Below are 13,409 nucleotides of genomic sequence, written 5' to 3' on the forward strand. Positions count from 1 at the left end.
CAGTGGAAGCAGAAGACCAGCGGATACCGGACCACACGAGGTGGGAGCCGGTGCAGAAGCACAGCACAAAGAGGAACAGCCTCAGTGCACGGTGGATGCAAAAGACCAGCGGATACCAGACCACAGACCACACGAGGAGGGAGCCGGTGCAGAAGCACTGCACAAAGAGGAACAGCCTCAGTGCACGGTGGATGCAAAAGACCAGCGGATACCAGACCACAGACCACGCGAGGAGGGAGCCGGTGCAGAAGCACAGCACAAAGAGGAACAGCCTCAGTGCACGTTGGAGGCAGAAGACCAGCGGATACCAGACCACGTGAGGAGGTAGCCGGTGCAGAACCACCGCACAAAGAGGAACAGCCTCAGTGCACAGTGGAAGCAGAAGACCAGCGGATACCGGACCACGCGAGGTGGGAGCCGGTGCAGAAGCACAGCACAAAGAGGAACAGCCTCAGTGCACGGTGGATGCAAAAGACCAGCGGATACCAGACCACAGACCACGCGAGGAGGGAGCCGGTGCAGAAGCACAGCACAAAGAGGAACAGCCTCAGGGCATGGTGGAAGCAGAAGACCAGCGGATACCAGACCACGCAAGGAGGGAGCCGGTGCAGAAGCACCGCACAAAGAGGAACAGCCTCAGTGCACGTTGGAAGCAGAAGACCAGCGGATACCAGACCACAGACCACGGGAGGAGGGAGCCGGTGCAGAAGCACCGCACAAAGAGGAACAGCCTCAGTGCATGGTGGAAGCAGAAGACCAGCGGATACCAGACCACGCGAGGAGGGAGCCGGTGCAGAAGCACAGCACAAAGAGGAAAAGCCTCAGGGCATGGTGGAAGCAGAAGACCAGCGGATACCAGACCACGCAAGGAGGGAGCCGGTGCAGAAGCACCGCACAATGAGGAACAGCGTCAGTGCACGGTGGAAGCAGAAGACCAGCGGATACCAGACCACGCGAGGAGGGAGCCGGTGCAGAAGCACAGCACAAAGAGGAAAAGCCTCAGTGCATGGTGGAAGCAGAAGACCAGCGGATACCAGACCACGCAAGGAGGAAGCGGGTGCAGAAGCACCGCACAAAGAGGAACAGCGTCAGTGCACAGTGGAAGCAGAAGACCAGCGGATACCAGACCACAGACTACGGGTGGAGGAAGGCGGTGCAGAAGCACCCCCAAAGAGGAACAGGGTCAGTGCACAGTGGAAGCAGAAGACCAGCGGATACCGGACCACGCGAGGAGGGAGCCGGTGCAGAAGCACCGCACAAAGAGGAACTGCCTCAGTGCACGTTGGAAGCAGAAGACCAGCGGATACCAGACCACCAGACCACAGACCACGGGAGGAGGGAGCCGGAGCAGAAGCACCGCACAAAGAGGAACAGCGTCAGTGCATGGTGGAAGCAGAAGACCAGCGGATAACAGACAACGCGAGGAGGGAGCCGGTGCAGAAGCACAGCACAAAGAGGAAAAGCCTCAGTGCATGGTGGAAGCAGAAGACCAGCGGATAACAGACCACGCGAGGAGGGAGCCGGTGCAGAAGCACCGCACAAAGAGGAACAGCGTCAGTGCACGGTGGAAGCAGAAGACCAGCGGATACCAGACCACGCGAGGAGGGAGCCGGTGCAGAAGCACAGCACAAAGAGGAAAAGCCTCAGTGCATGGTGGAAGCAGAAGACCAGCGGATACCACATCACGCGACGAGGGAGCCGGTGCAGAAGCACAGCACAAAGAGGAAAAGCCTCAGTGCACGGTGGAAGCAGAAGACCTGCGGATACCAGACCACGCGAGGAGAGAGCCGGTGCAGAAGCACAGCACAAAGAGGAAAAGCCTCAGTGCATGGTGGAAGCAGAAGACCAGTGCGCAGCAAACCACGCGAGGAGGGAGCCGGTGCAGAAGCACAGCACAAAGAGGAACAGCGTCAGTGCACAGTGGAAGCAGAAGACCAGCGGATACCAGATCACGCGAGGAGGGAGCCGGTGCAGAAGCACAGCACAAAGAGGAAAAGCCTCAGTGCATGGTGGAAGCAGAAGACCAGCGGATACCGGACCATGCGAGGAGTGAGCCAGTGCACAAGCACCGCACAAAGAGGAACTGCCTCAGTGCACGTTGGAAGCAGAAGACCAGCGGATATCAGACCACAGACCACGGGAGGAGGGAGCCGGTGCAGAAGCACAGCACAAAGAGGAACAGCCTCAGTGCACGGTGGAAGCAGAAGACCAGCGGATACCAGACCACACGAGGAGGGAGCCGGTGCAGAAGCACCGCACAAAGAGGAACAGCCTCAGTGCACAGTGGAAGCAGAAGACCAGCGGATACCGGACCACACGAGGAGGGAGCCGGTGCAGAAGCACAGCACAAAGAGGAACAGCCTCAGTGCACGGTGGAAGCAGAAGACCAGCGGATACCAGACCACAGACCACGCGAGGAGGGAGCCGGTGCAGAAGCACAGCACAAAGAGGAACAGCCTCAGTGCACGTTGGAGGCAGAAGACCAGCGGATACCAGACCACGTGAGGAGGTAGCCGGTGCAGAACCACCGCACAAAGAGGAACAGCCTCAGTGCACAGTGGAAGCAGAAGACCAGCGGATACCGGACCACGCGAGGTGGGAGCCGGTGCAGAAGCACAGCACAAAGAGGAACAGCCTTAGTGCACGGTGGATGCAAAAGACCAGCGGATACCAGACCACAGACCACGCGAGGAGGGAGCCGGTGCAGAAGCACAGCACAAAGAGGAACAGCCTCAGGGCATGGTGGAAGCAGAAGACCAGCGGATACCAGACCACGCAAGGAGGGAGCCGGTGCAGAAGCACCGCACAAAGAGGAACAGCCTCAGTGCACGTTGGAAGCAGAAGACCAGCGGATACCAGACCACAGACCACGGGAGGAGGGAGCCGGTGCAGAAGCACCGCACAAAGAGGAACAGCCTCAGTGCACGGTGGAAGCAGAAGACCAGCGGATACCAGACCACGCGAGGAGGGAGCCGGTGCAGAAGCACAGCACAAAGAGGAAAAGCCTCAGGGCATGGTGGAAGCAGAAGACCAGCGGATACCAGACCACGCAAGGAGGGAGCCGGTGCAGAAGCACCGCACAATGAGGAACAGCGTCAGTGCACGGTGGAAGCAGAAGACCAGCGGATACCAGACCACGCGAGGAGGGAGCCGGTGCAGAAGCACAGCACAAAGAGGAAAAGCCTCAGTGCATGGTGGAAGCAGAAGACCAGCGGATACCAGACCACGCAAGGAGGAAGCGGGTGCAGAAGCACCGCACAAAGAGGAACAGCGTCAGTGCACAGTGGAAGCAGAAGACCAGCGGATACCAGACCACAGACTACGGGTGGAGGAAGGCGGTGCAGAAGCACCGCACAAAGAGGAACAGCCTCAGTGCACGGTGGAAGCAGAAGACCAGCGGATACCGGACCACGCGAGGAGGGAGCCGGTGCAGAAGCACAGCACAAAGAGGAAAAGCCTCAGGGCATGGTGGAAGCAGAAGACCAGCGGATACCAGACCACGCAAGGAGGGAGCCGGTGCAGAAGCACCGCACAATGAGGAACAGCGTCAGTGCACGGTGGAAGCAGAAGACCAGCGGATACCAGACCACGCGAGGAGGGAGCCGGTGCAGAAGCACAGCACAAAGAGGAAAAGCCTCAGTGCATGGTGGAAGCAGAAGACCAGCGGATACCAGACCACGCAAGGAGGAAGCGGGTGCAGAAGCACCGCACAAAGAGGAACAGCGTCAGTGCACAGTGGAAGCAGAAGACCAGCGGATACCAGACCACAGACTACGGGTGGAGGAAGGCGGTGCAGAAGCACCCCCAAAGAGGAACAGGGTCAGTGCACAGTGGAAGCAGAAGACCAGCGGATACCGGACCACGCGAGGAGGGAGCCGGTGCAGAAGCACCGCACAAAGAGGAACTGCCTCAGTGCACGTTGGAAGCAGAAGACCAGCGGATACCAGACCACCAGACCACAGACCACGGGAGGAGGGAGCCGGAGCAGAAGCACCGCACAAAGAGGAACAGCGTCAGTGCATGGTGGAAGCAGAAGACCAGCGGATACCAGACCACGCGAGGAGGGAGCCGGTGCAGAAGCACCGCACAAAGAGGAACAGCCTCAGTGCACAGTGGAAGCAGAAGACCAGCGGATACCGGACCACACGAGGAGGGATCCGGTGCAGAAGCACAGCACAAAGAGGAACAGCCTCAGTGCACGGTGGAAGCAGAAGACCAGCGGATACCAGACCACGGGAGGAGGGAGTCGGTGCAGAAGCACCGCACAAAGAGGAACAGCGTCAATGCACCGTGGAAGCAGAAGACCAGCGGATAACAGACAACGCGAGGAGGGAGCCGGTGCAGAAGCACAGCACAAAGAGGAAAAGCCTCAGTGCATGGTGGAAGCAGAAGACCAGCGGATAACAGACCACGCGAGGAGGGAGCCGGTGCAGAAGCACCGCTCAAAGAGGAACAGCGTCAGTGCACGGTGGAAGCAGAAGACCAGCGGATACCAGACCACGCGATGAGGGAGCCGGTGCAGAAGCACAGCACAAAGAGGAAAAGCCTCAGTGCATGGTGGAAGCAGAAGACCAGCGGATACCAGATCACGCGACGAGGGAGCCGGTGCAGAAGCACAGCACAAAGAGGAAAAGCCTCAGTGCACGGTGGAAGCAGAAGACCTGCGGATACCAGACCACGCGAGGAGAGAGCCGGTGCAGAAGCACAGCACAAAGAGGAAAAGCCTCAGTGCATGGTGGAAGCAGAAGACCAGTGCGCAGCAAACCACGCGAGGAGGGAGCCGGTGCAGAAGCACAGCACAAAGAGGAACAGCGTCAGTGCACAGTGGAAGCAGAAGACCAGCGGATACCAGATCACGCGAGGAGGGAGCCGGTGCAGAAGCACAGCACAAAGAGGAAAAGCCTCAGTGCATGGTGGAAGCAGAAGACCAGCGGATACCGGACCATGCGAGGAGTGAGCCAGTGCACAAGCACCGCACAAAGAGGAACTGCCTCAGTGCACGTTGGAAGCAGAAGACCAGCGGATATCAGACCACAGACCACGGGAGGAGGGAGCCGGTGCAGAAGCACAGCACAAAGAGGAACAGCCTCAGTGCACGGTGGAAGCAGAAGACCAGCGGATACCAGACCACACGAGGAGGGAGCCGGTGCAGAAGCACCGCACAAAGAGGAACAGCCTCAGTGCACAGTGGAAGCAGAAGACCAGCGGATACCGGACCACACGAGGAGGGAGCCGGTGCAGAAGCACAGCACAAAGAGGAACAGCCTCAGTGCACGGTGGAAGCAGAAGACCAGCGGATACCAGACCATGCTAGGAGGGAGCCGGTGCAGAAACACAGCACAAAGAGGAAAAGCCTCAGTGCATGGTGGAAGCAGAAGACCAGCGGATACCAGACCACAGACCACGCGAGGAGGGAGCCGGTGCAGAAGCACAGCACAAAGAGGAACAGCCTCAGTGCACGGTGGAAGCAGAAGACCAGCAGATACCAGACCACACGAGGAGGGAGCCGGTGCAGAAGCACAGCACAAAGAGGAACAGCCTCAGTGCACGGTGGAAGCAGAAGACCAGCAGATACCAGACCACACGAGGAGGGAGGCGGTGCAGAAGCACCGCACAAAGAGGAACATCCTCAGTGCACAGTGGAAGCAGAAGACCAGTGGGCAGCAAACCACGCGACGAGGGAGCCGGTGCAGAAGCACAGCACAAAGAGGAACAGCCTCAGTGCACGTTGGAGGCAGAAGACCAGCGGATACCAGACCACGTGAGGAGGTAGCCGGTGCAGAACCACCGCACAAAGAGGAACAGCCTCAGTGCACAGTGGAAGCAGAAGACCAGCGGATACCGGACCACGCGAGGTGGGAGCCGGTGCAGAAGCACAGCACAAAGAGGAACAGCCTCAGTGCACGGTGGATGCAAAAGACCAGCGGATACCAGACCACAGACCACGCGAGGAGGGAGCCGGTGCAGAAGCACCGCACAAAGAGGAACAGGGTCAGAGCACGGTGGAAGCAGAAGACCAGCGGATACCAGACCACGGGAGGAGGGAGCCGGTGCAGAAGCACCGCACAAAGAGGAACAGCCTCAGTGCACAGTGGAAGCAGAAGACCAGCGGATACCGGACCACACGAGGTGGGAGCCGGTGCAGAAGCACAGCACAAAGAGGAACAGCCTCAGTGCACGGTGGATCCAAAAGACCAGCGGATACCAGACCACAGACCACACGAGGAGGGAGCCGGTGCAGAAGCACTGCACAAAGAGGAACAGCCTCAGTGCACGGTGGATGCAAAAGACCAGCGGATACCAGACCACAGACCACGCGAGGAGGGAGCCGGTGCAGAAGCACAGCACAAAGAGGAACAGCCTCAGTGCACGTTGGAGGCAGAAGACCAGCGGATACCAGACCACGTGAGGAGGTAGCCGGTGCAGAACCACCGCACAAAGAGGAACAGCCTCAGTGCACAGTGGAAGCAGAAGACCAGCGGATACCGGACCACGCGAGGTGGGAGCCGGTGCAGAAGCACAGCACAAAGAGGAACAGCCTCAGTGCACAGTGGATGCAAAAGACCAGCGGATACCAGACCACAGACCACGCGAGGAGGGAGCCGGTGCAGAAGCACAGCACAAAGAGGAACAGCCTCAGTGCATGTTGGAAGCAGAAGACCAGCGGATACCAGACCACGTGAGGAGGAAGCCGGTGCAGAAGCACCGCACAAAGAGGAACAGCCACAGTGCACAGTGGAAGCAGAAGACCAGCGGATACCAGACCACAGACCACGGGAGGAGGGAGCCGGTGCAGAAGCACCGCACAAAGAGGAACAGGGCCAGTGCACGTTGGAAGCAGAAGACCAGCGGATACCAGACCACGGGAGGAGGGAGCCGGTGCAGAAGCACAGCACAAAGAGGAACAGCCTCAGTGCACAGTGGAAGCAGAAGACCAGCGGATACCAGACCACGGGAGGAGGGAGCCGGTGCAGAAGCACAGCACAAAGAGGAACAGCCTCAGTGCACGGTGGAAGCAGAAGACCAGCGGATACCAGACCACAGACCACACGAGGAGGGAGCCGGTGCAGAAGCACCGCACAAAGAGGAACAGGGTCAGAGCACTGTGGAAGCAGAAGACCAGCGGATACCAGACCACGGGAGGAGGGAGCCGGTGCAGAAGCACCGCACAAAGAGGAACAGCCTCAGTGCACAGTGGAAGCAGAAGACCAGCGGATACCGGACCACACGAGGTGGGAGCCGGTGCAGAAGCACATCACAAAGAGGAACAGCCTCAGTGCACGGTGGATGCAAAAGACCAGCGGATACCAGACCACTGACCACACGAGGAGGGAGCCGGTGCAGAAGCACTGCACAAAGAGGAACAGCCTCAGTGCACGGTGGATGCAAAAGACCAGCGGATACCAGACCACAGACCACGCGAGGAGGGAGCCGGTGCAGAAGCACAGCACAAAGAGGAACAGCCTCAGTGCACGTTGGAGGCAGAAGACCAGCGGATACCAGACCACAGACCACGCGAGGAGGGAGCCGGTGCAGAAGCACAGCACAAAGAGGAACAGCCTCAGTGCATGTTGGAAGCAGAAGACCAGCGGATACCAGACCACGTGAGGAGGAAGCCGGTGCAGAAGCACCGCACAAAGAGGAACAGCCACAGTGCACAGTGGAAGCAGAAGACCAGCGGATACCAGACCACAGACCACGGGAGGTGGGAGCCGGTGCAGAAGCACCGCACAAAGAGGAACAGGGTCAGTGCACGGTGGAAGCAGAAGACCAGCGGATACCAGACCACGGGAGGAGGGAGCCGGTGCAGAAGCACAGCACAAAGAGGAACAGCCTCAGTGCACAGAGGAAGCAGAAGACCAGCGGATACCAGACCACGGGAGGAGGGAGCCGGTGCAGAAGCACAGCACAAAGAGGAACAGCCTCAGTGCACGGTGGAAGCAGAAGACCAGCGGATACCAGACCACAGACCACACGAGGAGGGAGCCGGTGCAGAAGCACCGCACAAAGAGGAACAGGGTCAGAGCACGGTGGAAGCAGAAGACCAGCGGATACCGGACCACACGAGGTGGGAGCCGGTGCAGAAGCACAGCACAAAGAGGAACAGCCTCAGTGCACGGTGGATGCAAAAGACCAGCGGATACCAGACCACAGACCACGCGAGGAGGGAGCCGGTGCAGAAGCACAGCACAAAGAGGAACAGCCTCAGTGCATGTTGGAAGCAGAAGACCAGCAGATACCAGACCACGTGAGGAGGAAGCCGGTGCAGAAGCACCGCACAAAGAGGAACAGCCACAGTGCACAGTGGAAGCAGAAGACCAGCGGATACCAGACCACAGACCACGGGAGGAGGGAGCCGGTGCAGAAGCACCGCACAAAGAGGAACAGGGTCAGTGCACGGTGGAAGCAGAAGACCAGCGGATACCAGACCACGGGAGGAGGGAGCCGGTGCAGAAGCACAGCACAAAGAGGAACAGCCTCAGTGCACAGTGGAAGCAGAAGACCAGCGGATACCAGACCACGGGAGGAGGGAGCCGGTGCAGAAGCACAGCACAAAGAGGAACAGCCTCAGTGCACGGTGGAAGCAGAAGACCAGCGGATACCAGACCACAGACCACACGAGGAGGGAGCCGGTGCAGAAGCACCGCACAAAGAGGAACAGGGTCAGAGCACGGTGGAAGCAGAAGACCAGCGGATACCAGACCACAGACCACACGAGGAGGGAGCCGGTGCAGAAGCACTGCACAAAGAGGAACAGCCTCAGTGCACGGTGGATGCAAAAGACCAGCGGATACCAGACCACAGACCACGCGAGGAGGGAGCCGGTGCAGAAGCACAGCACAAAGAGGAACAGCCTCAGTGCACGTTGGAGGCAGAAGACCAGCGGATACCAGACCACGTGAGGAGGTAGCCGGTGCAGAACCACCGCACAAAGAGGAACAGCCTCAGTGCACAGTGGAAGCAGAAGACCAGCGGATACCAGACCACAGACCACGGGAGGAGGGAGCCGGTGCAGAAGCACCGCACAAAGAGGAACAGGGTCAGTGCACGGTGGAAGCAGAAGACCAGCGGATACCAGACCACGGGAGGAGGGAGACGGTGCAGAAGCACAGCACAAAGAGGAACAGCCTCAGTGCACAGTGGAAGCAGAAGACCAGCGGATACCAGACCACGGGAGGAGGGAGCCGGTGCAGAAGCACAGCACAAAGAGGAACAGCCTCAGTGCACGGTGGAAGCAGAAGACCAGCGGATACCAGACCACAGACCACACGAGGAGGGAGCCGGTGCAGAAGCACCGCACAAAGAGGAACAGGGTCAGTGCACGGTGGAAGCAGAAGACCAGCGGATACCAGACCACGGGAGGAGGGAGCCGGTGCAGAAGCACAGCACAAAGAGGAACAGCCTCAGTGCACAGTGGAAGCAGAAGACCAGCGGATACCAGACCACGGGAGGAGGGAGCCGGTGCAGAAGCACAGCACAAAGAGGAACAGCCTCAGTGCACGGTGGAAGCAGAAGACCAGCGGATACCAGACCACAGACCACACGAGGAGGGAGCCGGTGCAGAAGCACCGCACAAAGAGGAACAGGGTCAGAGCACGGTGGAAGCAGAAGACCAGCGGATACCAGACCACAGACCACACGAGGAGGGAGCCGGTGCAGAAGCACTGCACAAAGAGGAACAGCCTCAGTGCACGGTGGATGCAAAAGACCAGCGGATACCAGACCACAGACCACACGAGGAGGGAGCCGGTGCAGAAGCACTGCACAAAGAGGAACAGCCTCAGTGCACGGTGGATGCAAAAGACCAGCGGATACCAGACCACAGACCACGCGAGGAGGGAGCCGGTGCAGAAGCACAGCACAAAGAGGAACAGCCTCAGTGCACGTTGGAGGCAGAAGACCAGCGGATACCAGACCACGTGAGGAGGTAGCCGGTGCAGAACCACCGCACAAAGAGGAACAGCCTCAGTGCACAGTGGAAGCAGAAGACCAGCGGATACCGGACCACGCGAGGTGGGAGCCGGTGCAGAAGCACAGCACAAAGAGGAACAGCCTCAGTGCACGGTGGATGCAAAAGACCAGCGGATACCAGACCACAGACCACGCGAGGAGGGAGCCGGTGCAGAAGCACAGCACAAAGAGGAACAGCCTCAGTGCACGGTGGAAGCAGAAGACCAGCGGATACCAGACCACGCGAGGTGGGAGCCGGTGCAGAAGCACCGCACAAAGAGGAACAGCCTCAGTGCACAGTGGAAGCAGAAGACCAGCGGGTACCGGACCACGCGAGGTGGGAGCCGGTGCAGAAGCACAGCACAAAGAGGAACAGCCTCAGTGCACGGTGGATGCAAAAGACCAGCGGATACCAGACCACAGACCACGCGAGGAGGGAGCCGGTGCAGAAGCACAACACAAAGAGGAACAGCCTCAGTGCACGGTGGAAGCAGAAGACCAGCGGATACCAGACCACGGGAGGAGGGAGCCGGTGCAGAAGCACTGCACAAAGAGGAACAGCCTCAGTGCACAGTGGAAGCAGAAGACCAGCGGATGCCGAACCACGCGAGGAGGGAGCCGGTGCAGAAGCACAGCACAAAGAGGAACAGCCTCAGTGCACGGTGGACGCAGAAGACCAGCGGATACCAGACCACAGGAGGAGGGAGCCGGTGCAGGAACACTGCACAAAGACGACGGCGCTAGCAGTGTAAGTAAGCTGTTTAGGTTTTCTTATTGGTAACGCCGCTCTGCGCTCGGTATGAAAAATGACTGGGTGTGCTGTGCGCAGTCTGTGTTTAGTTTGCATTGTTGTCTGCCATTGTAGTGTTGAGCAGCGGCAACTGGATGCTAACAGCGCGTAGCGTTGCGTAGTTGGAGGTGAGCCGCCAGCAGTGGTGGACGTGGGGAGAGAGATGGCGGAGTTTTGAAATTTGTAAGAATTGGTGTCATGAACTGATATATATATATATATATATATTATGACTATTAAGATAAATACATTGTTTGTTCTCTATTAAAACCTTTCATTTGCTAACTGTGCCTCAGTAGTTAGTGACTTCCGTAGTTTGAATCTTTTATTTAGCTGGCAGTAGTGGCGCTCGCTGTATTGCAGTAGCTTGAGTAACGAAGATTTTTGTGAGGTAAGTGATTTGTGAAACGTATAGGTTAATGTTAGTCAGGGCCATTCTTTCGTAGGGATTTTTGGAAGTCCGATTGCGTTGCGCTAAAAATATTGTGTGTCAGTTTAAGCACAGTCTTGTATAATTGTTTTAAGGGGACGTTTCAGCAGACCCACGCCGGGAGCGCAGCTACAAGGCAGTACGTTGGAGAAGTCATTGAAAGCCAATAAACCGAATTCTATACCAACTGTTGAACAGCGGTTTAGCTTGAGAATGACTGAGCAGGGTAAAAGTTCATAGCAGGGAAAGCCAAGGGTGATGCCGAGGAGTTGTTAAAATGGGTAGTATAACGAGGGAATTAAACAGTGCAGAGATGTTTAGCCCAGATCTGCATTCAACGAGTATTTTATTGGCGGTTGATAGCAAAGTAGAGACTGAACAGACAAAACAGAGTAAACTTGTGTGATTCAGTCTCTGAAGGGGTTGAGGCTACTCAAGACAGGTCTGATTCAGTATTAGACCAGATGATTTCGGCAGTACCAGGGGAAGAGAGAAATGTCTATTTGCTGTTACTGCTTGCAACTTTGACGCAATTTTGGGCAGAAATCAGTAAAGATATTAAGCAAGGTAATGAACAAGTAAGCTCCAGTACTGCATTGGAAGTGTCGAATTTGTGTGAGGAGGTGAAGAACGACATCGCTAAGCAGTTCACCCAGTGTAAGCTGCAACTGGAGCAGCAAGTAGACAACCAGTAGTATGTAAAGTGGGTACTGATCTGGATCAAGTAAAAAAGGAATGTGCTAAAGGGCACAATGAGGGGTTAAATAAAGTTACCAAAGCATTGGATAAGCATGCTACTGCATATCACAACTTCACAACTGAGTTGGAAGGCAAACAGAGGGATTTTGAAACTAGAATAAATACTGAAGTGGGAAATATAAGTGGTAAGATAAGATCTGAACAAGATACTAGTTTGAAGTTGTATTTTAAGGATACGATTCAGACGTTGGCTGCTAGTTGAGCAACGTGTGACTCGTTTGAGAAACATCAGGAGGTCCATAATCAACAGATGGACGCTCGAATATTGCAAAATGAGCAAGTAGTTTCTAAACTGGCCACAAGGGTAGACCAGGTTTCGTCGAACAGTTCAGCAGAAGCAGTGTTTATTCAGTGTAGTAAGTATAGTACCTTTGAGCCACAGGGAAACAAAGTATTCCTTAAGGAATATAATGGAGTAATGCGAGAGGACTGGACGAAACGAGAGCGAATTTCGTATGTAGTGGGTCACTTAAGGGGCGATGCCTTTCAGTGGGCTCATGAGGTGGCTATTGAGTGCAAAGATTGCACAGATTTTAAGAAAAGGGTTTTTGAAGAATATTAGTCTGTAAAAATTCAGCAAGAATTGTTAGTGGAATTTTGGGGTGGCAGGAAGTACTAAGCAGAGTGAGGCACTATGAAACAGTTTTGTGATTGGCGGTGGTGTTGCATTAAGCATGTAGATGGAGGTATGGCGGTCGAGTTGTTTGCCGCTGGGATAGAGCGGATGTTGCCTTTATATGTTAGGAAGGAACTGGTAGCAGCTGCAGCGGCCTTTGATGCGAGAAGATGTACAGCCGGTAAGATTTGTTAGAAGAGGCGTTCGTGTCCAGAATGCTAGAGACAGGCGAAGGGAAGAGAGAGGAGAGAGTTTAAACTAAATAGTGTCTCAGTGATGGGCCGATTAGAGGCTGCTCACACGAAGGGCCCATATAGAAACAGGTGTTTACGTCCGAGTAGGAAGGGGGAGAAAGTGAAAGGAAAGAGCAAGGAGGCCGTAAGAGATGGTTTTGACATTCGGCAAAATGGACTGGAGGGGAGAGGGACAGCTGGTGCAGCGGAGGCGTGCATAGTGAATATAGAAGGAGAGACCGAGAGAAGATCGGTAGTAGGGGGTCCCGCACACAAGGAAGAATGCGAGCAGCTAACAGCAATCGGCAGCGCCATGAACGCGCCGGAAATAATAACACCGCGTTAAGGGCAGGAGGATGGGTGAACTTACAGAATAGCTCAATTGTTTGAAGAGACGGCACCCAGGCCTGAGGGCAATAAAAATAGTAACACCTCAATTAGGCAAAGAGTGTGGGAGCTATGGCATCCAAGAGTAAATATGGAATCTGGCAGTACGGACAGGAATGTTAATGTTGCGATAGCGGAACCATTAGAGGAAGGTGCCAGCAGCGAAGAGCGAGAGAGTGGCGTAGTTTTTGAGTTCAAGGTTAAGCGACAGAAAAGTTCAGCTCCTCGAATCTCGCGCCGAAT

The 13,409-nt window shown here is 56.4% G+C and overlaps 2 protein-coding genes across 2 annotated transcripts; both read left to right on the forward strand.

The window, feature by feature from the left end:
* Positions 1–2,739: 2,739 nt before the first annotated feature.
* On the forward strand, positions 2,740–4,404 carry LOC126298281 (uncharacterized). Its single transcript, XM_049989580.1, has one exon. The coding sequence runs from the start codon at positions 2,740–2,742 to the stop codon at positions 4,402–4,404; it is 1,665 nt and encodes a 554-aa protein (XP_049845537.1).
* A 150-nt stretch (positions 4,405–4,554) lies between these two features.
* LOC126298282 (uncharacterized) lies at positions 4,555–10,695 on the forward strand. The gene is made up of 4 exons (XM_049989581.1): positions 4,555–6,405; positions 6,500–8,907; positions 9,062–9,920; positions 10,015–10,695. Exons 1-4 carry the CDS (start codon positions 4,555–4,557, stop codon positions 10,693–10,695), a joined length of 5,799 nt encoding a protein of 1,932 aa, XP_049845538.1.
* Positions 10,696–13,409: the final 2,714 nt, after the last annotated feature.

This window comes from Schistocerca gregaria, chromosome X (assembly GCF_023897955.1).
Source record: "Schistocerca gregaria isolate iqSchGreg1 chromosome X, iqSchGreg1.2, whole genome shotgun sequence".
Classification (NCBI taxonomy): Eukaryota; Metazoa; Arthropoda; class Insecta; order Orthoptera; family Acrididae; genus Schistocerca; species Schistocerca gregaria.

Bases quoted from the DNA above. Each gene is read 5' to 3' on its own strand.
- LOC126298281 (XM_049989580.1), top strand. From the start codon at position 2,740: ATGGTGGAAGCAGAAGACCAGCGGATACCAGACCACGCAAGGAGGGAG.
- LOC126298282 (XM_049989581.1), top strand. From the start codon at position 4,555: ATGGTGGAAGCAGAAGACCAGCGGATACCAGATCACGCGACGAGGGAG. The intron at 8,908-9,061 runs GTAGCCGGTGCA...CGGTGGAAGCAG, and splicing joins ATACCAGACCACGTGAGGAG to AAGACCAGCGGATACCAGAC. The intron at 9,921-10,014 runs GTGAGGAGGTAG...GGACCACGCGAG, and splicing joins ACCAGCGGATACCAGACCAC to GTGGGAGCCGGTGCAGAAGC.